Below are 20352 nucleotides of genomic sequence, written 5' to 3'. Positions count from 1 at the left end.
AAATGATCATATTTGATTTTAAATTTTCTATAGAAGTAGTGTTGTACAATTAGAAAGGTATGACTTTGGAGTAAAACATTGCATGCCTTGAGTTATAAAACCTTTGACCTTTTGTTTCTTACTCTGAAAAATGGAAGTCATAAATGACATGGGGAGTGTATTTCATAAACAGTGATCATTATAGAAGTGTTAGTACTTTATTTATTTATTTATTGAAAGAGAGTGCACACACATGTGCACGCTGGGAAGGGCAGAGGGAGAGAGAGAGAGAGTCTTTAGAGACTCCATGCCCAGTGCAGAGCCTGATGCAGGGCTCAATCTCAGGACCTTGAGATCAACACCTGAGCCCAAATCAAGAGTCGGATGCTTAACCGACTAAGTCATCCAGGTGCCCCAGTACTTATTTCATAAGCAGTGCTTTGTTTATATTTCTTTATTTCTGACCTTAATTGATTTTGTGACTCAAATTGATCTCTTGTAGCTTTTAGAACTTCATGTTTGTTTTTTAAGCTTGAATGGAATATTGGATCATATAGCATCATGCAGACCCAATGCTTAGGGCAACATTGAGCTGCTTCGTAACTATTACTTACAGATTCTTCCTTCAAAAACTTGATTTTTTGAACATTATCAATCCATACGTCTTCATTGTAATGAAGACAAGAAATAAAAGTTCATCTTTTACTCCCTTTGTGTTCTTACCATAACCAATATTCATAGCTTTGTGTGAATTATTCTATATCCACGTTCTTGCAAATGGATGTGAACATACAGACATCTGGGCAGTTTGTGTTATTATGTGGAGCAAACCAAGGCCAGGCCAGTTGTGGCTTCACCAGTGCAGTAAGAAGGAGAGCTTAAGCCCCTGGAGCAGTGGTCCACAGGACAGCCCTTGGTTAGTGACCCGTGTGCCCTCGTGTGCTCATGTGGCCCCTCTTCCAGCCAAAGAATTTGGAAAGGCAGTGGGCTTATGTTCCAGAGTCTTGTGAACTGGCAGCTTCCACAGTCCTCACAGCAGACAACACTCCTAACTAGTGCTGTCTTCCTGACGGCCTGGGGAGCTGATACACACGCACCCGCTCAGCTGTGTCCTAGACCTTATGTACCTTTGCAGATTTTGGCAGGTAGTTACAGTGAAACTTCAGCTATGCCCAAGCTGTCCTTCTTACCGTTCTTTGAACCCAGATCAGTGATTTTGGTCTGGACCTCATTCATTTTTTATAAATGTTTGATCATTCATATTTACATTTCTCTGTCATTTCCTTTTTATCCCCCTAAATATACATAATAGTCATTGGTCCAGGTCAATGGATGGATACATATCATTTTTAATAGACTTATAATATTCTGTAATGTGGATGTGTCGCCGTGTAGTCAGCTGTTCCACAGTTGAAGGACTTTCGTGATATTTCCAAGATTGTTACTATAGAAACCAAACTAAAAAAATGAATAAACAACCCCCAAACTACAGTATGCATTCTTGTACATATACCCACACCTATAGGTAAGATTCCCAAAATGGAGTTGCTCTGTCTATAGTGATATGTATTTTCAGTTTTCATAGATACTGTCAACATTTTTGTTGGTGGTGGTGGTGGAGGAGATTGTAGCAACTCACTTCCCATTGCCAGAGGGTTGGTTTCCCCCATCCTCACTAGCACGGATACGAACACTTGACTAAGCGAGAGAGAAGTTACAATTTTGCCCAGCTAACAATAATAAAAAATATTCTGAATTTTCTTTTAGTAAATTTACTGTAACTTTTACATTTAAGTTTTCAACCTACCTGGAGATTTATTTTTTATTTAAAAATGTATTAAAATATTTTTAAATAAAAATCTATTTTTTAAATATGGTTTTCAAGATGGATAACCATTTTTTCCAGAGGTGTTAAGTCACCATTTTCCCACTGACTTGAAATTCCACGTTTGCCAATTATCTTTCTATTTATACAGGGATCTTTTTAGGCCCTCTGTATTAGTTTTCTCTTGCCATTGTCACAACCACAATTGAGTGGCTTAGAACAACCCCAGTTGACGAGTATGGTTCTGTTGATCAGAAGTCCAGGTATAGTGTGACTTGGTTCTTTGCTCAGGTCCTCAAAGGCTGAAATTAGGATGTTATCCAAACTGAGTTCTTATCTGAAAACTCTGGGGAAGAATCCACTTCCCACCTTCCTCACGTTGTTGGCAGAACTCTGTTCCTTGCAGTGGTAGGACCTACTTGTCCATTTTCTTGCTGGCTGTCTCTAGAAGGCTGCTCTCAACCCCTAGAGACCAGCAGCCATTCTTTTGCATTGTATTTAATTTGCTGGACTTTATTGTGTTTTTCTATCAATATTCGTAAGTGACATGGGTTTATAATTTTTATGGTAATTATAAAAAAGTTTACACATATTTTTAATGCATATAGATATTTATATGATGGTGATAAATGATTACTTGCAACGAAGCTTTTTTTTTTTTTTTAGTGTATAATTGCCTTGCTGTGAAGAGGTATTGCAAGTTGGGTGTATACAGCTTTTGGCTTATGTTAATCTCATACCCTGTCCTTCTCTCCCAGTGTTAAAGTGTGTTAAGAATCTTGACTTTAGGCTCTGTGGCCATATTAATTAATTTTTAAATTCTAGGTAAAATGCTAATGTTAGTTAAAGCAAAGTGTCCAGAGTCAGGTGTTTTTTGACACTGTGTATCTGGGTAATGTTGGGCTTTAAGTTTCCATGCTTAGCCCAGGAACATTCAGGCCTTTTCATATAGTTAATCTTTAATGGTATTTTTCCGTCACTAACCAGCAACGTTTGTTGTAATCCAAATTTTTACAAGTAGTAGTTTACTCTTAAACTAAAAATGAAGTTAGGAATGGAGACTTTAATAAACCTAGGTAAACTGTAGGCTTTTTTCTTTTTTAATGAAATACTAAACCTCTCTACTTTTAAGGAAAATAGCTCACTCAGGAGTAAAGTATCTAGATCTGAAAATTCTTTTTGGTTCTAAGTGATGATAACTGAACTTTACCAAATTGAATTTGGTTCTTTGTGTTTAAAAAAAAATTGCTGTTAATTCTGAAGGCAGTGTTCCAGTCACTGGCAGAGTATTAGATCAAATAAAGCATGGGACCATTTTGTGTATTAGCAGAACCCCATGACAAGTCAGCTCTTTTTGGAGTGGGCTAAATCCTACAGTTATGAATGATGATCTTGAAAAATCCTAAAATGCTTCATACTAAGTTGTTCCTTTGAGTTTTGTCTACTAGGTTGCTCTGTTTACCCCTGGGAACAATTGATTAGAAGGTATCACTATCCTCAGATGGTTGGTTGCCTGGCAGACTCTCCAGTTAAATGAAAAGCAAAGTTGCTAAAGCTGAGTATGAGTTATATACAGTTTAAGAAATTAAATATAGATAAGTACTTGGATATAGTTTTTAGGATCAATACTGTGCATACAAATTCTCACTACTTATGAATAAATACTCTAATTGAGAGAACATTTTCCAGATAATCACCACATTTATTAACTTTACTTAGTGCTTGACTGTGGTTCACACACTATTCTAAGGGCTTTACATATATTAACTCACTTAATCCTCACAACAACCCTTTGATCAAGGTTAGCTGGCAAGTGGAGGTGCCAGGAATGGATGTCGGAGTCTGGCCTCAGAGTCTATGCTCTTAATCACTACTGTACTGCTTACTGGGCTTATAAATCCAGTAGGAAAGAAAACAGTGATTTTCTGTAAGAGTCTTTCAGGCTTGGAGAAGCAGATTCCTTCTATTAATAAAGGTGGAATGAATGCAATCACAAGCTGACTACTTCTGTTTTCTCAAACTTAGATCTTATTACTCCTGCTTCGGATGGAAGGAAAGCCAGGCTGAATCATGAAAGAGGAAATGGGGTGTTTTGTGTCCTTTCCCCAAAGTCAATGATCAATAGTCATTTGTTGATGATCTAACTTTGGCCAAGCATTAGACTCTGTTGTGGAGTTTGGAAAGCGATGAGATGTGTTCCTTCACTTTGAAGAACAAAGCCACCCGCTGTACACTGAAGCAAGTGTGGTGACCGAGCCAAGCTCAGGAGCATAATGGGAGCAGAGCAGGGAATGACTTACTGTCTCTCCTGTGTGGATCCCCCTCATTTCCCCCCACTCCACGGCCAAGCTACAACAGTCTAAAGGATGAATAGGGGCCAGGTGGTGAGTGGCTAAGAGGATCGGCCAGCCTTCCAGAAAGTACCATTTGCAGAGATGCAGGGTGTAAGCTGTGCTTTGCAACCTTCTTGATAAGTCACCTGGGTACTAATTAAATTCCACATTCATGGGCCCCGTTCTAGATCCGCTTAATCAGGATCTCCAGGGGAGGGGCCTAGGGGACTGTTAATGAGGGAAGCTTAGAAAACACCAGACAAGTGGAATACAGTTTTTTCGTGAACATAGTTGGGGTGAATTTCAGAGAGAATGGTTGAGGATGAGATCAGGTGGTGTGAAGGTCATTTTATGTCCTATATTTTTTTGATTGTTTGGTCTTCTATTTGTATCCTACTTAATGCTGGCTACTTTCCGTGTATCAACAGATATATTGAACTGCGCATTTACTTACAGTTGGACAACTTTATTTAATTTGAAAAGCAATATATTGAAAGTTTGGACCTCAGCCCAATTTACAGGGTTACCAACCTTGACTTCTGTATGACCTGAGAAATCGCCAAAGAGGAGAGTGAGAGTGGGGAATAGAATGAACATTGTTTGTCTTCAGTGTGCCCCATTAATAAAGGTGGAATGAATGACTCTTCATGGTGTCTCTTTTTTTTCATTAACAAGCTGAGGTGCAGAATTTAATTACATAGGTCACCTACCTTATAAGCAATACAACTGATATTCGAGCCAGAGTTTGGAGAGCAGGAAGAATTTGATTTGTCAAAAAGTGGTGAACAGAGTGCTCATTCACTCAGTTAAAATAGGGGAACTGGAAAACGAAGGGTTAGGTCAGGGGCTATAGTAAAAATGCTTCTGACATTTGTTACCATGTGAAAATAAATGCCCAATATTCTGTGGTTGTCTTTTTTTTCTTTTTAAGAGAAATGAAGTATCAATATTTTATGTGAATTTATCTCTATTTTAAAATGTCAGTCCTATATTCAAAAAAATTATTAAAATGTGTTTGCCAAATCATGATACGAGATACACCATTGAGTAGAATTTTGCTTAAGGGCCGCTGGTTTGTGACCTCTAGGTTAAATAATCTCTAAAGTCTGAGCTTTCAAATATCATGTTTCATGCTGATTCTTAATGAGGTATGACTCCTATTTGCTTTCCTTTCATATCTTAAAGAAATTTTGCTGGATATTAATGTGAGCATTATTAATAACAGAGCCTTCTGTATGTATTAATACATTTTTAGCTTTGCTGGGGGTAGATGGAGAAAGATTAAAAGGCTACTTGCTCCTGGCTGTGGTGGGAAAAGTGTTGCCCTCCCTGAATATTCTAGTCCAGTTGCTTTTTTCCCCTGCCTTTCTATTAGAACAGGGGCTGAAAGTGCATCTGCTCACTTCCTTATATTCTTATAACCCATGTGGAACCACATGTCGTGTCTTTCCAAAGTGTGTAGAGCAACATATTAGTAGACCTTTAAACCAATTCAATGCATCTTGACCTGTATTAAAATGAGAGAGAGACTCAGCGAGAGAGAGAGAAAGAGAGAGAGAGAGACTAGAGTAGAATAGAAAATGGATGCATTGCAAGTCATAAGGATAAGCATTGTTGTGTAATTTTTGTCTCAGCTGTGTAAGTATGTGGGTGTGTAGGTCCTAAGTTACCTCAAAGAATGTATTTCATGCGGATCTGGCAGTTGACAAATTTTGAAAATGCTTCAACTAGAATGACTAAGTTGATCCTTGGTCATTTCTGCCCAATATAAGATGGTTTAAATTCTCAACTGGAAATTTGAAAGGATTTTTACCACATTTGGTCTTTTTTCTTCAATCCCACAAAAACGCTAACAACGTCTCTGGTCAGTCCTTTGCTCCAGTAATCATTTTCCAGGAGAGAATGGCAGTGCTGAGGGGAAGGCATTGCAAGATAATGAGCCGCCTGACCTTGGAGAGAAGGACAGAGATTCGATGGCTGAGAAGGGCAATAAGCCAGCCCCAATCTATCCTCACTAGAATCCCTTGGGAATAAGAAAGTGGGGGGAGGGGGAAGACAATATGTGAGTAAATAGAGCACTAACAGAAGTTTTAGGACATTGAAAAGGCACAGAGGATGGTGGATGTGGGGATACTTTGGCAATGAAATGTGCTCCAGTCATAGATTTGTCTCTTTGGAACTGAGTGAGTGGGGAGAGAACGTTCTGGAATAGATCCGTGAAATGAAAAGTTGATTGTTTTTGTTTGACAAAAACAATGTCTTTGCTAGGGTGGGTCTATTTGTTAGATACAACATGAATTACCAGAAGTTAATACTTCCCATGTGTTGTATTTGTTTAATTATTTCTGTGTGTATTCTCAAGAAATTATACTTTGAAATTTAAAAATTTAAGTAGAATGTATTATTGTTGAGATTGTGGACACCAGAAGGGTACACACTCCTGTGTCTTAGTAAAATTTAATTGCAAATGAAAACTTAAAGTTTCTAGAAATACTATAAAATTTCAACCCTCTGAAGAACATGAGGTTTGTCATAAGTCCCCTGATGTGCATTGGGTGAAATGCGTGAAAAGCACTTAGTTCTTATGTTCAGTATTTTTACATTATCTACTGATTCATTTATAAATCAGTAAATAAAGCACTTTCTTACATCTTTATTCTGGGGGAGATTTCTGGATATGTTATGAACTACTTTAATAACTCAAACTGTCATTACTAGTTACAGGTTAAGAAGCTATTTTTATACACTGAAGTGAAAACCAGACTCTTCATATTATTTCAGATGTGGGCTTTTTAAAAATTATGTTGAAAAGATAGAATTTTTTTGGCCAGTCGATGTTTACTGATTTAGCTCTCTATGAACTCATATCTTAGAGAGCAAACTCCAAAGGACAGAGACCTGATAAGAAGTTTTTTTTTTTTCCCTTCTCATTTCCATTATTAGTATAAAACTGATAAGACTGGGGCACCTGAGTAGCTCAGATGGTTAAGTGTCTGTCTTTGGCTCAGGTCATGATCTCAAGGTCCTGGCATCGAGCCCCACATCGGCCTCCCTGCTCAGTGGGGAGTCTGTTTCTCCCTCTCCCTCTCCCCACTACTCATGCTCTCTCTCTTTCTGTGTCAAATGAATAAATAAAATCTTTAAAAAATATTTATAAGACTATATGAATATTTTCTCTCAATGGTAATAGAGGTTATATATTGTGGGTTCAATATCCAGGCACAGATACACATAATTGGAGGCTCTTGTACTCTTCCAATTAAAAGGACTTTCTGCTCTTACTTGTTTTTATTATTTTGCTTTAGATCATATAGTTTTTAAAGATCTGATGGATTTTTAGATTATTATTTGTAATTCAACTTATTTTCTGTCAATACAGTGATAAAGTAATGCTGCATAACTGTAATTGGTTGGGTTGCTTAATGACGAATGTATAGTAAATAAGTGTGCTAGCAAGAATGGATTATTAAAAATATTGACTCATTAAAATTACTAGAATGTAATTGGACCAGATCTTCAATGTTCCTAGGTAATGATCTATGATTTCAGATCCATGAAAGCTGGATACAATTTTAATGTTCCTAGGGGAAACTATTAATTTCTGATTAATATAACATTTTAGAGAAAATAATCCATAGACATCTTATAAACTTAGGATGAGGGGCACCTGGATGGCTAAGTTGGGTAAGCATCTGCCTTGGGCTCAGGTCGTGATCCCAGAGTCCTGGGATCGTGTCCTTATCGGACTCCCTGCTCAGTGGGAAGTCTACTTCTCCCTTCTCCCTCTCTCTCCCCCTCTCCTCCCTGCTCATCCTCTCCCTTTCTCTTTCTCCCTCTCAAATAAATAAAATCTTTAAAAAATGTATTTAAAAAAATGAAGTTTAGGAAGGAAGCCAGCTTAAATAATTTTCCCAAACTACATCAGTCCTCAAACAGCGTTTTACACCTGAGATTGCATTTATGTATTTACATGCCTGTCACTCCATCTAGACCCTGAGTGCTTGGAGAAAGGGGATCTAGGTCTTAGATGATCTCAGTATTCCTAGTCTATTCTAGGTTCTAGTACATAACCTCATTTTTCTTCAGATGAGGTCTGGGGAATTTTGTTAACAGTTCAGATTAACAGGACGTACTCACTGATTTACTAAGTAAGACTCTCTGGAGACGAACTTCAGTGGAAGGGGATAAATAAATGTGATGACATTGATAAAGCAAGGATAGAAACCAAGGCCTCTAGACCTCGTCCTCTACACACTTGGCGACATGCTTGTTACCAAGCATGGACTTTTATTGAGCATCTACTAAGTGCCAGCTACTCTGTATACAAAGATCAGAGAAGCACATTAACAGTTAAAGCAGAAACTGTTGTTAGAAAGAGTCTGAATCAGCCTTACCTATTTACTAACCATATCAATTTTAGCAAGTTACTTTATTCTCCAAGCCTGTTTCCTCCTTTTAAAAATAGAAATAATACCTGTGTCATAAGATTGATGTAAATATTAAATAAGATAATACATGTAAACTGCTTTGCAAAATGCTTGGAATATGCTCTTAGCTTTTGTGTTCTTTTAAATTAGTGAGCTCACATTCTAAGCAGGGCCGAATTTCTTGGAAAATAAGGAAAACTTGGAAGTAAGGAAAATAAGGAAGAGACCATATAAGAGTTAGATTTTGTTTTATAAACACTCCAGAACTTGGGGATGCAGTTTTTATTGACTCACAGTTTGGTGGGTTGGCAGTGGATTGGGCACACACATGGGTTAATGGTCAGCTGGTAGTCATTGGCCTTACCCATATTTTGACAGGAGCAATGGTGGTAAGTGGATCATGGGGACTCATCATTTAGTAGACTGGCCTGTACTCAGACCCCTGTTAGTTAGTGGCCACAGACTTTTTAAGAGGAAGGGAGAAAGGGGGAGTTCCATGAACAAGTACTTTACAAGCCTCTACTTGTGTCATGTTTACTAGTGTTTCATTACCCAAAGAAAAGCACATGGCCACACCCAGATCCATTGGGTTCCACCACTTGGCGGGTGAAGGGTAGTGCATACAAGGATGGAAAGAATTCGTGGCCATTTTTGTAATCGGCACAGAATGGATTTTACTCACTGCTTATTCTGCATCAGGCTTTATGCTGGATAATTTACATGTTACTCATTAAATCCTTACAAAAATTTCCTGATGTGCTTGGCATTCCCATTTCAAAGATGAGAAAACTAATTATCAGATAAATTAAGAGACTTATACACATTTGCTTCAAGTCATGGAGTGGCCTTTGGGTGCTCTTGTTGCTTAAACAGTCAGATGGTTGGCTCTTGAGGCAGAAAGTGTATGCTTTATTTAATGAAAATTTGGTTAAAATGGAGTTCCAAAGACTACTTTTATTTTATACCATTTACTAGTTCCAAAGACTACCATTGAACCATTGGGTCATGTATTTATTTGATATGGAAAAGAATTTTAATTTTACTATCCTTTAAGACTTTCCAGAAGCTTATGAGGAGTGTTTTAATGGGTTTTGTTTGTTTTGCCAGATCACCTGCATATCCTGGATCTCACCGCATTTTGGACATGACTGAGTGTCTACAATGGGCCAGGTATCACTGGCAACGGCTGATGGGCGGTAGAAACAGGGACGACAATGAGAGGCCATACAACTATTCCTCTCTGCTTGCTTGTGGGGTCAAGTCCTCTCAGACTCCCAAACTGGCAGGAAAGCACCGGGTTGTTGTTCCCCACCTCCGGCCCTTCAAGGATGAGTATGAAAAGTTCTCTGGCACCTACGTGAATAACCGAATACGGACAACAAAGTACACACTTCTAAATTTTGTGCCAAGAAATTTATTTGAACAATTTCACAGGTACTTCTATTTTTTTGAAAAAAAATCTTAGCATATCCTTTGTTGTTCATCCTTATGTTCAGTTAACATAAGATTTTTCATTTCTATAACATTATACGTTCTGTAAGCTAAGACTTGGGACATTTTCTTTGACGATTCTAGTAGAGTTTGTTGTGAAATGATGAGCCCTTACATTCACATAGCACTTTACAATTGGTAAGATGCTTCTCTTGACCAGAGAAGATATTGTTACTTTCCTATTATAGATTAGGAAATAAAGTTTGTTACTGTGGTTTTCCCAGTGTCATGCTAGTGATAAGGAGCAGACCAGGGTCTGTAGCCTTGAGTTTTTTTGCTCTTGCTTCCATGGTCTTTCCGTTAGATCATGCTGCGTATAGGGAAATAGAGCTCTGAAGCAAGTAGATGTAAAATGCTATTAGGTGAAGCAACAACATAGCTCAGTTTAATATGTATTTATTGAAACTCTCTTATGAGTTTAGGCATTGAAGGAAGTGCACATCTAAATGGTGCTGCTTTCCTAATGGAGTTCGCCATTTAGCAAGGGAAACAAGATGTATGTACAGTGAAAAGACACAGTGGATGTGATGAGTGTCATAAAGTGCTACCGAGTAAGATGGAAGCCTCAGAAGAGAAATAATGGAACAGGAGAAGAGGAAATGGCGTTTGAACTTAATTATGGAGAGCGAGTGAGATTTTCAAGGCAGAGGTGTCTGCAAAGCACATTTCAGATGGAGGAAGGAGTATGATAAGTAAAAGCAGAAAGGCAGTAGCTTACATTGCCTGGGGTCTGGAAAGAGAGCCCTCTGCCTGGCACAATAGAAACAAAGCAAAGGCAGAGAGAACATTTAGGGAGATGCTGGACATACCCTGGTGCGTGGTAAGACCTGAGCTTAGAAAAATGTGGGAATGAAAAGAAGGATTATCTGTTACAGATATTATGGATTAGATGCAGGGAATGAAGTAAAAAGATGGCATGAACATATTGAGCTGATATGACCAGGAGGATTAGCAGAAAGAGTAAAGACAGGAATAAAAAGAAACTTGGCTAGATGATTTTCTTTCTGTACATGTGTTGAGAGTTTGAGATCCTAATGTGAATATACGGATTCTCAGCATTCATTATTCATTCTACATATATTCATTCTCATTATTCACTGTATATGGGTTGCATATACGTTTATTGAATGATGGGGTATGTTTAAAATACAGATGTGAGTTTGCTGAATTGATGGCTTTACATGCTATGGGCGAGTCTGTCTTTTATGAAGTTTGCAATCTAGTGCTCTTGATGGAGTTAGAATCTGAAACTTGAACAGAGTTCAGGGTCAGTGCTGTGGGTTTGGATACAGCCCACATGGAAATACTTGAGGCCAAAAAAGTAACAAAAGGGTTAAGAAAGAAATTTTTAGAATACAAGAAGTTGGAGGTGAGGAAAGAGAAATGGGGGTAAGTTAATTTTGAGACGTTTAATGGTTACTAAGGAAAATATGTGATAAAAACTCAAGGGGCTATGCAGGATTGGGGTTACGTTTCTTTTAAGGAAATGAGCTACTTGAATTTACTCTAGGGGCCAGTGGAGGAGTATTTGAATATATAAAGTAAAGGAGTAGAAGAAGTTCCTGAAGAAATGAAACACATACAAGCTGAAATAGAAGGGTTGGTCTCAAGGGGGGAAAAAAACCTCCCAGACTTCTCTGTTTATCTTGAGCCTTGTTTGAATCTAATATTTGGACATGCAGATTAACTTCTGAAGGCAAGAAAGTTGGGGTTTTGAAAAATTTATTTCTACAATGTGTTAACACTGAATTTCCTCTAAGTTTTTTGAGCTTTTAAAAAGAAAATAGTGTTTTCTGTTATGCATATGTTTTCACAACTCAAGACTGTCATACTCATATTTACTATTATATATTTAATAAAGACTACCTCTCATTTATTACAGTAAATCCATGTCTACAGGAGGGACAGGTTGTTCAGCTAGTTCCCTATTCTGTTGCTTCGAAAATTGACTAATGGAAATGTAGGAGAGTACTTTAAGATATTTTTGTCCCTTTTGCTTTCAGCTTTTATGTGATTTGTTAATACTTCCCTCTGTGTGTTTGGGTTGCAGGGCCGCCAATTTGTATTTCCTGTTTCTAGCTGTCTTGAACTGGGTGCCTTTGGTAGAAGCCTTCCAAAAGGAAATTACAATGCTGCCTCTGGTGGTGGTCCTTACAATTATTGCAATTAAAGATGGTTTGGAAGATTACCGAAAATACAAAATTGACAAACAGATCAACAATTTAGTAACTAAAGTTTACAGCAGGTAAGTAACAAGAGCTGGGCTAGGTAATACACATGCGTCATTTAGAAACCTGCAGAATGTTACTTTCTTCCCCCTTAGATGTGATCAGGACCCTTTTCGGTGATGGTGGTGGTGGTGATGCTTTCAACTAGTATTTATTAAGGACCTGCAGTGAATTTAATTCAGGTGTCCTAGCAGAACCAACATGTATAGATGGTGCTGATTTATGATGGTTTGATTTCAGATTCTTTGACTTTACAGTGTTTCAAAGGCAGTAGGCATTCAGTGGAAACCTTACTTCAGAATTTGAATTTTGACCTTTTCCTGGGCTAGCGGTGTCACAAGATATTCTCATGGTGCTGGGCAGAAGCAGGGAGCCTCGTTCCTAGTCGCCCGTTGATCACAAGGGTAAACAGTGAATCATTTTGTACCCATAGAACCAGTCTCTCTCTCTCTCTCTCTTTTTTTTTTTTTTTTTTTTTTTTTTTTTTNTTTTTTTTTACTTTCGGTACAGTGGCCAATAAATTTCATGAGATATTCAATACTTTATTATAAAAATAGGCTTTGTGTTAGATGATTTTACCCAACTGTAGGCTTATGTAAGCATTCCGAGCACGTTTAAGGTAGGGTAGGCCAAGCTATAATGTTTTGTAGGTTAGGTGTATTACATGCATTTTCCACCTACAGTATTTTCAACTTGCAATAAGATTACTGGGATGTAACCCTTTCATAAGTCAAGAAAGATCTTTATAAGCCATTGTCATTCCAGGAGTTGATAAAGCAAAAGCTCCTGTAACTTATATACAAGTAAAATTGAAAGAATTAAACTTCGTAAGAAGGAAAACAAGCAGATAGTTTTTAATCCTGGCTGTTACAATTTGGGATTAAGAAGAAGATGGGATATGAAAAATGTGAATGGATATGAAAAACAAGGTGGGATATGAAGAAAAAGATAAGAGCTACCAGTGGAGGAAAGGGATACTGAAAAATGGGGAAGAGTGTTCTTTTTTTGTACACAAAACTAGAGGCTTATAAAACTCTTCCCATTGCAGCAACAGAAAACATTTGTAATAGGTCTTTTCCGAAGCATATTTGCTGTCATGGCGACTTGTATCTCCGGTATTTATTAAACAGAAAGACTGTGTAGCTAAGAGTAGTCTGTAAAGGTGAGTTCTGAACTGTGCTATATATTGTAAATCTACATTTACAAATTATAGATACGATACTAGTATCCAGAGACAACTACTTGTAACGCTGCCCTATCTTCCTTTAAGTCCTGTGCGCATTGCGTGTATGTGTTCTGCAAAATTAAGATTGTACTCCATATATTTTTATTCTAATTGTTTTAGCCTAATATTGCACCACACACGTTTCCCTTGTCTTATGAAAATGAAATTTTCACTTTTCATACTTTTATGAAAATGCATTACCAAGTTTGTAATATTAATTGGTGTCCCCTTTCATGAGAAATGTGTCTACTTTTTAAAAAGTCATCATTAGAACAGATGTGTGAAATTCTGAATCTATGTTAATTGCTTTACAAACAAGTTTATGATGTCACTTTTTCTCCCTCCACATTGGGGGTAGGAAGGTTTGTGAAGTGTTCTGGGGATCCTGAGTATATTGACATGGCCTGAGGGGGTAACCAGCTATAGGAGCAATAATGAGAAATGAAAAGAGAGGGAGTTTGAGGCCTCCTGTGGAGGGACTTTCAACACCAGGCTACTCCTTGAACGGTGTCCAGAGAAAGAGAACCAAAAAGAATGAGATTTATTATCTGGAATTGGCTTACGTGATAATGGAGGCTGAGAAGTCCCAGTATCCGCAAGCTGGGGTCTCGGGAAGGCCAGCAGTGTGGTTTGAAGGCCTGAGAGCCACAGAGCTGATGGTGTAGACTCCAGTCCATGTCTGAAGGCCTGAGAACCCAGGGCTGCTGAGGTCAGAAGGTCAGTGTCCCAGCTCAAGCGTTAGGAAGGCGGAGAGTAAATTCAACTTTTCTCTGCCTTTTTGTTCTCAAGGGAGTTGGATGATACCCACACCAGCGAGGACCGTCTGCTTTCCTCAGTTCAATTTGAAGGCTAATTTCTCCCGGAAACCCTCACAGACACACCCAGAAGACATGTGTAACCAGTGTCTGGGCATCCCTAGTGAAGTTGATATTTACAATGAACCATCAGGGATATTTTCCTTTAGTGGGAGAGAATCTGCTGCGTCTCTCCGATCAGGCAGGGGCCCCCAAATGTGGGGCGACGATTGGTTGGAAGCCCATGGCGTGGGTGGTGAAAGAATTCACCTGAGGCAGAACAAAGGAGATAGTAGCTTGTTGAATACACCACAAGGGAGCAGCAGGGAGGACAGCAGAGGAGCCTGTCTGCAAGGAGGCAATGGGTGCGGGCTGTTTTTAAAGGGGGATGGTGAGGAGGTCTGGCAACATATGGAACTTCTCCCTTTTTTGGTAATTGTAAGTAGCCCATTGCTCAGTGAGGGCTTATGGATATTTTGGGGTGGGTTGCCGGATGGGTCTCTCTGTATTACCCAGGGGGTCACTGTGGGCCCTTTTGCCTGGGTCAGGTTTCCATCGCTCAAGCCTGTTGTCTAAAACAGCCTGTACAGATTCCATCTTTTTTTTTTTAAGTTTTCATTTAAATTCCAGGTAGTTGGCATACAGTGTAATATTAATTTCATTTGTACAATATAATGATTTAACCCTTCATACATCACCCAGTGCTCATCACGAGTATATTTCTTGATTCTTAACACTGATTTCACCCATCCCCCACCCACCTCCCCTCTGGTAACCATCACTTTGTTCTCTGTAGTTAAGAGTCTGTTTCTTGGTTTGCATGTGTGTCTGTCTCTCTCTCTCTCCCCCCTCCACCCCCATACCCACCCTTTGCTCGTTTCCATCTTTTGAGCAGAGGAGGAATGTGGTGAAAGCTGTACTTTAGGAATATTGGTCTCTTTGAGTCCTGGAATAGGCTTCACAAATAGGGTAGATCTGCCTCTGCTAGTCAGTCCAGGGCATTACTGGGAGTAGATGCAAGGTACAGGACGGGGTTCATAGAAGAGATACCGTGAAGAAGAACCCAAGTAAATTTAGTGAACTTTTGTGATTTTTGAGCCTCGGGGGATAAAAGTACTACCACTGATAGTAATAGGGAGCATTAAATTTACCTCAGGTAGAGTGAACTGGAAATGAGAGCAAGACAGGCATCCAGTGGAAATGCCCCATGGGCAAATAGGAACATGTTACAGGAGTTCTGATTGGACAGAAAGGCTGTAGTAAGAAATTTTGAAATGATCAGTCTGTTTAGAGGTCATTTTGAAGTGAGGGGTTTGACTTAAATCCCCAAGTTAGAAAATGTGAAGAGCTAGAAGACTGAGCTTTGAGCCCAGAGGTAGGCAAGCACCTCCTTCAGCCTCTGAACTGACTTGAGAGTTTCCCTTAGACAGATGATGCCGCTCTTTCTTCTGACATCTCAGAGTATTTGGTACATTTCTTGGATTGACTTTAATGTTCTCGTGTAAACTCTAAATTCTTAAGTTTGTAATTCTAAATTGGTCAGACTCGAGATTCTATTCTATTCTAGTTACCAAGTCTGAACAAAAGACTTTTAGGTTCAAATGTCTAAATTTCTAGTAAAAAGTATATTTTGAACGAATTCAAGGCTCTTTCCACTGACCAAGAGTTCAACTAGATGACGTAATTTTTCTTTTGTTTACTTTAGGGAGAAAAATAACTCAAAGGCTTGTCCTGATAGAATTTTCTTCCATTTTATGTGAGCCACAGAGGAAATGGTTAGGGCAAGCTGATCTCATAAAGCGATACTTAATCTGAAACCTGAAGGATTCTGAATTCTGTTCATTAGAATTCTTCAATGACTTTCTCAACTTTCGTTTTAAAGATCTAGAAACAAAACAAAACAACTTTTTTTCTCCTTTGTAAGATGATATGACTTGTATTTAGATAAGGAAAAATTTGGTCTATTTTTTTTCTTATACTCATGTCTGATCTAAAGCTAACCAAAAAAACTGATGTATTATGTAGAAAACTAAAAATAATAGGAAAAGCTCATGGTTTTCGTTTTAAAGTCATGAACATTTTACTAAAACACTGCTATGAATCATTTGATAACATTTATGCCTTTATCATATGCCAGGGATAAAGAGGTGTTGATACAATCTCACCCTCAAAAAATAGCTGTAGGAAATAGTATTTGAGAATGATTATATGATGAACAAAGTCCAGATTTTGACCAATTTTAAAATTATCTAGGAATACCAAATTTAACAAATGAGAAGAATGCTTCTTATATGTATTTTTAAATACAAGTTCTTGTCTATAAATGATTGTTGACTTTTAGTGCTAGTTTAAAGTTTGTGTGTTTGCTTTTCTAAGTTCTAAATAAGTTCTAGTACTGATTTTCTCAGTTAGTGTTTGTTTGCTCTTCTAAGTTCTAAGTAAGTTCTAATACTGATTTTCTCAGTAGCCCAAGTAGCCTTGGGCAAACTGTATAAGCTAGCTAAACCCCACTTCCCTTCATTATGAATATAATAGTAATAAAACAGTAGGCAAGAGAACCTAGCCCTTTCCAAGTGTTAAGTAAAGGTTAGCCACTATGATGATTTTTGTAGGTCAGTAATAACTATTAGCAGGAGTTTGCCACATTATCAAGTTATTTAATCAACATTTGAGAACCATTTAGGATACTATATGATTTTGTAAATATTAAAATTGCATAGTGGGAGACCTGGTACAATTGTTTTCGCAGGTGTCCTTTTGGACATAGTCCAGATCTATTTTAGGTGATTTGCATATAAGCTTAAAGATAAGATGCAATATTCTATTCAATTGTTTAAGGTCTATCCCAAGATAACACTTTATGATTGCTTTTCATAATAGAATCTGGTAACTCTTTGTCCTTTTATCTATTATTCTATGTAATTTGCTTTTGTTTGGTATTGCAGAAGAAATAATACCTTTCTCCCCCCAAATTGTTCTTGGAACAAATTATAAGGATATAAAGAAATAAAGGTAGGTTATAAGACCATGCCTTGTTGATGTAAATATGCTAACTTAAATTCCTGTGAAATACAAAGACATCACTTTACAGAACAAATTATTCCTCAACAAAATTAAGGTGAAAGTACGAAACCATTAAATTATACAAGCTTTTGGAAGAAGCAGATTAACATTTCTGTGCAGATAATTTGATTCTTATTTGTAATATGTGGTCTTTCACATGGTGCTTGTCTTTGGGCAAGTATCTTGGGAAATAACAAACACTGATACAGAAATTAAACATTTAAACTTTATTATACCTCAATTAAGTCGGAATGAGCTATTATGGAAAACCTAACTTTCTCAAGATTGCCTTTCAATAGCAGCCATTTATAAGGTTTTAAGTTTTGTTTCAAGGATAATAGAAGTGTGTTGAAAACAAAACTATTAATCACTTAACAAATTTGAGTGCCTTACTCTGTTGTAGGCACCGAGAGATTGAGATTTAAAGGAAAAATAAAAAATAGATACAGTGCCTTTCCTACAGGACCCTATATTATTTTCTGATCTTTAAAAATCACTGTGTTGATTTTAGGAGTTTCAAAATACTGGCTAATGTTAGCATATTAGGATTATCACATAAATTCGTGAATCTCATAAATTCATAGAAGTTCATGCTTCTTAAAATGAGACCAAATATCAGTGGCCTTCTAAGGTAATCAACCTTTTGTGTGATATTTTTGAAAGTGACGGTTCTTGAAATTCTCTTCCAATATGCAACTACAACATTTTTTATTTGGTGGTCATCAGTAAGTGACTATAGCTGGAGTAAAGTCTGCTTATTGAGAGAGGGGCTCTGGAGCTACCGGCCTTAGGAGCTGTGTGACCTTGAGCAAGGTCCTTAACTTGCCAAAACCAGTTTTTCTGATTTGTAAAGGCAGAGGGGCAGGTATCATAGTTCATTTATAGGACCAACCACATAACACTGATACAAAAATTAAATCAGCTGGTGAATATAGAGCATCTGATAAATCTTTGCTGTTGTATGCAATGATTATTCATTATTTGCTTGTTACAATTTTTTTTTAGCATTTTATGGGAAAATGTTAAACAAAGAGAAAAATTTGTTCATAATTCTACAAAGTCTTTCTCTCTTTAAGTTTGTTAAAGCAAGAAGTAGAAGTTTACATTCTCCACCCTTCCTTCTTACCTCTTCCCTTCTCCCACCTCCCACTCCAGTGGAATCACTGTTAATAGTCCTTCCCAGTGTTTCCCAAGGCTTATGTAGCAGAGCTGTGTGATCTTGAACTCTTAAAGAAGTGAGACGGGTCTAGAAGTTTGCCTGAAGTTGGGACTGTAAGAGCAGTGTTCTGTCCAATGAGAGTAGTTCAGAAGCACAAACAACCTAGTAGATGCAAGAAATTCTAGCTGAACATTCAAGCTATGGGTGAAGAAGGTCCTCTTACTAGTTTTAATTCTTTATTGGGTAATGAAATATAGTGTCATTTTGAGTCTACCACAATGAGAAATCTTCAGAGCTAAATGTGGCAGTGAGCATTGTCACTGGCTTGCAGTTGCTTTCACACACGTGCTCTCTCTTGCCCTATGTCTTTGTACCTGCTGAATACCTGTACCTGACTGATACTGTCCCACCTTTCTTCACCTGAGTCATTCTTGGTCATCCTTCGAGACTCACCTCCTCCAGGGCTAAACACCCTAACTATTGGCTCCCATAGTAACCTGGGCATGCATCCCTCTCTCTTATGAAAGTACTATTTGTGTCTGTTTTTCAGATTTCAACCATCACTTGTATAGGGTAGTGACCATATATTAACCATTTGTGTGTTCTTAGCACCTAACATGCTAACTGGCATAAATTAAGGCCCGTAGATGTTTATTGACCTGAACTAGCTAGCTGTTGGGCAAATTAGGTATGTTTTTGAAATGCTGGTGTATACTCTAAATAGAGAAAAATGAAGTTAATTCAGTTATGAAATTGCCTTCATTTAAATTTTGTTCCAATGTAGAATAAATAAACTTGTCCTTTAGAAGAATCCTACTTCTTATGTTTGAAAGAAAAATAAAATTCCTAACCCTAAGAGTCAAGTCTGTCTTTTCCTCCTACCTTTACAAATTCTTAGCACATTTTCCTTGTAGCTTTCCTTATAGAAAAAGTAGAGGCCATGAAGCATGAGTTATGTACCCCAGATTTCTTTGTGCATCATTCACATTTTCACCAACTTTCTTCTGACCTCAGATGAAGAGGCAACTCCCTTTATTGTAGTAGGAATCCTTTCCTCTGTGTTCTTTTTTTTTTTTTTTTTTAAGNCACGCCCTGAGCCGAAGGCAGACGCTTAACCGCTGTGCCACCCAGGCGCCCCTCCTCTGTGTTCTTAATCCCATTTCTTGTTGTTTCTTCATAGCCTCTGCCAACATCCCCCATTCGATGCTCTATCTTCTACTTTACCTTTCCCATGGACTCCTTCCCTACACCTCCTGTTCATGTCCAGTTAATCTCATCCTTTATCCTTTGACTTACCTTTCATTGCAGTGGCTACTTTTACCCGTTATTTCCTTTCATAGCTGAACATCATGAAATATTCTACTTCTTCAACTTCTGTTCACTCTCTGGTTCATGGAGGTCTCACTTCCTTCTTCACACTCCCCACAGCAATTTCACTGTATCAGCATTTTCTATAGTCAGACATCCTAATCACTGAATACTGTAGGCGTGGCCCTTTTGCAGCTCCTTTTACTGTGATTACTCTCTTTTTGAAGTTTCCTTCTCCCTAAATTTCTCTGATATTACTTTCTCTTGGTTCTCCTTCCACTTCTTTATTATCTTGAAGTCTCTTTCTCTAAGGAATCTCATCCTTATCTGGTATCACCTGCCCTCTATGTGTCTAGGACTTCCACATTTACATCTGTACCCATGAGCATAAGATCAGAACCTTCAAATTGCTGCACATCCTTGGTTTCACATCCACTTCAGATAAAAACTTTCCAGTCTGAGTTTATTATCTGCCCTCTCATGCAACCAGTTGCTTTGAAAATTTGAGACGTGGTGAAAG

At 37.9% G+C, this 20352-nt stretch overlaps 1 protein-coding gene across 2 annotated transcripts in view; it reads left to right on the top strand.

The window, feature by feature from the left end:
• Window positions 1-20352, top strand: part of ATP10D (ATPase phospholipid transporting 10D (putative)) — a 105028-nt gene that overhangs the window by 16551 nt on the left and 68125 nt on the right. The window contains exons 2-3 of one of the 2 annotated variants that reach the window (XM_002917019.4): window positions 9672-9998; window positions 12106-12300. In XM_002917019.4, coding sequence (XP_002917065.2) covers window positions 9709-9998; window positions 12106-12300 — 485 coding nt within the window. In that variant the 5' untranslated portion in view covers window positions 9672-9708. Of the gene's footprint in view, window positions 1-9671; window positions 9999-12105; window positions 12301-17247; window positions 17315-20352 lie in introns of those variants that run through there. The other variant, XM_034671854.1, reaches the window with a different exon arrangement.

This window comes from Ailuropoda melanoleuca, chromosome 11 (genome assembly GCF_002007445.2).
Source record: "Ailuropoda melanoleuca isolate Jingjing chromosome 11, ASM200744v2, whole genome shotgun sequence".
In the NCBI taxonomy this organism is placed as follows: Eukaryota; Metazoa; Chordata; class Mammalia; order Carnivora; family Ursidae; genus Ailuropoda; species Ailuropoda melanoleuca.
This window is presented reverse-complemented; position numbering and strand designations above follow the sequence as displayed.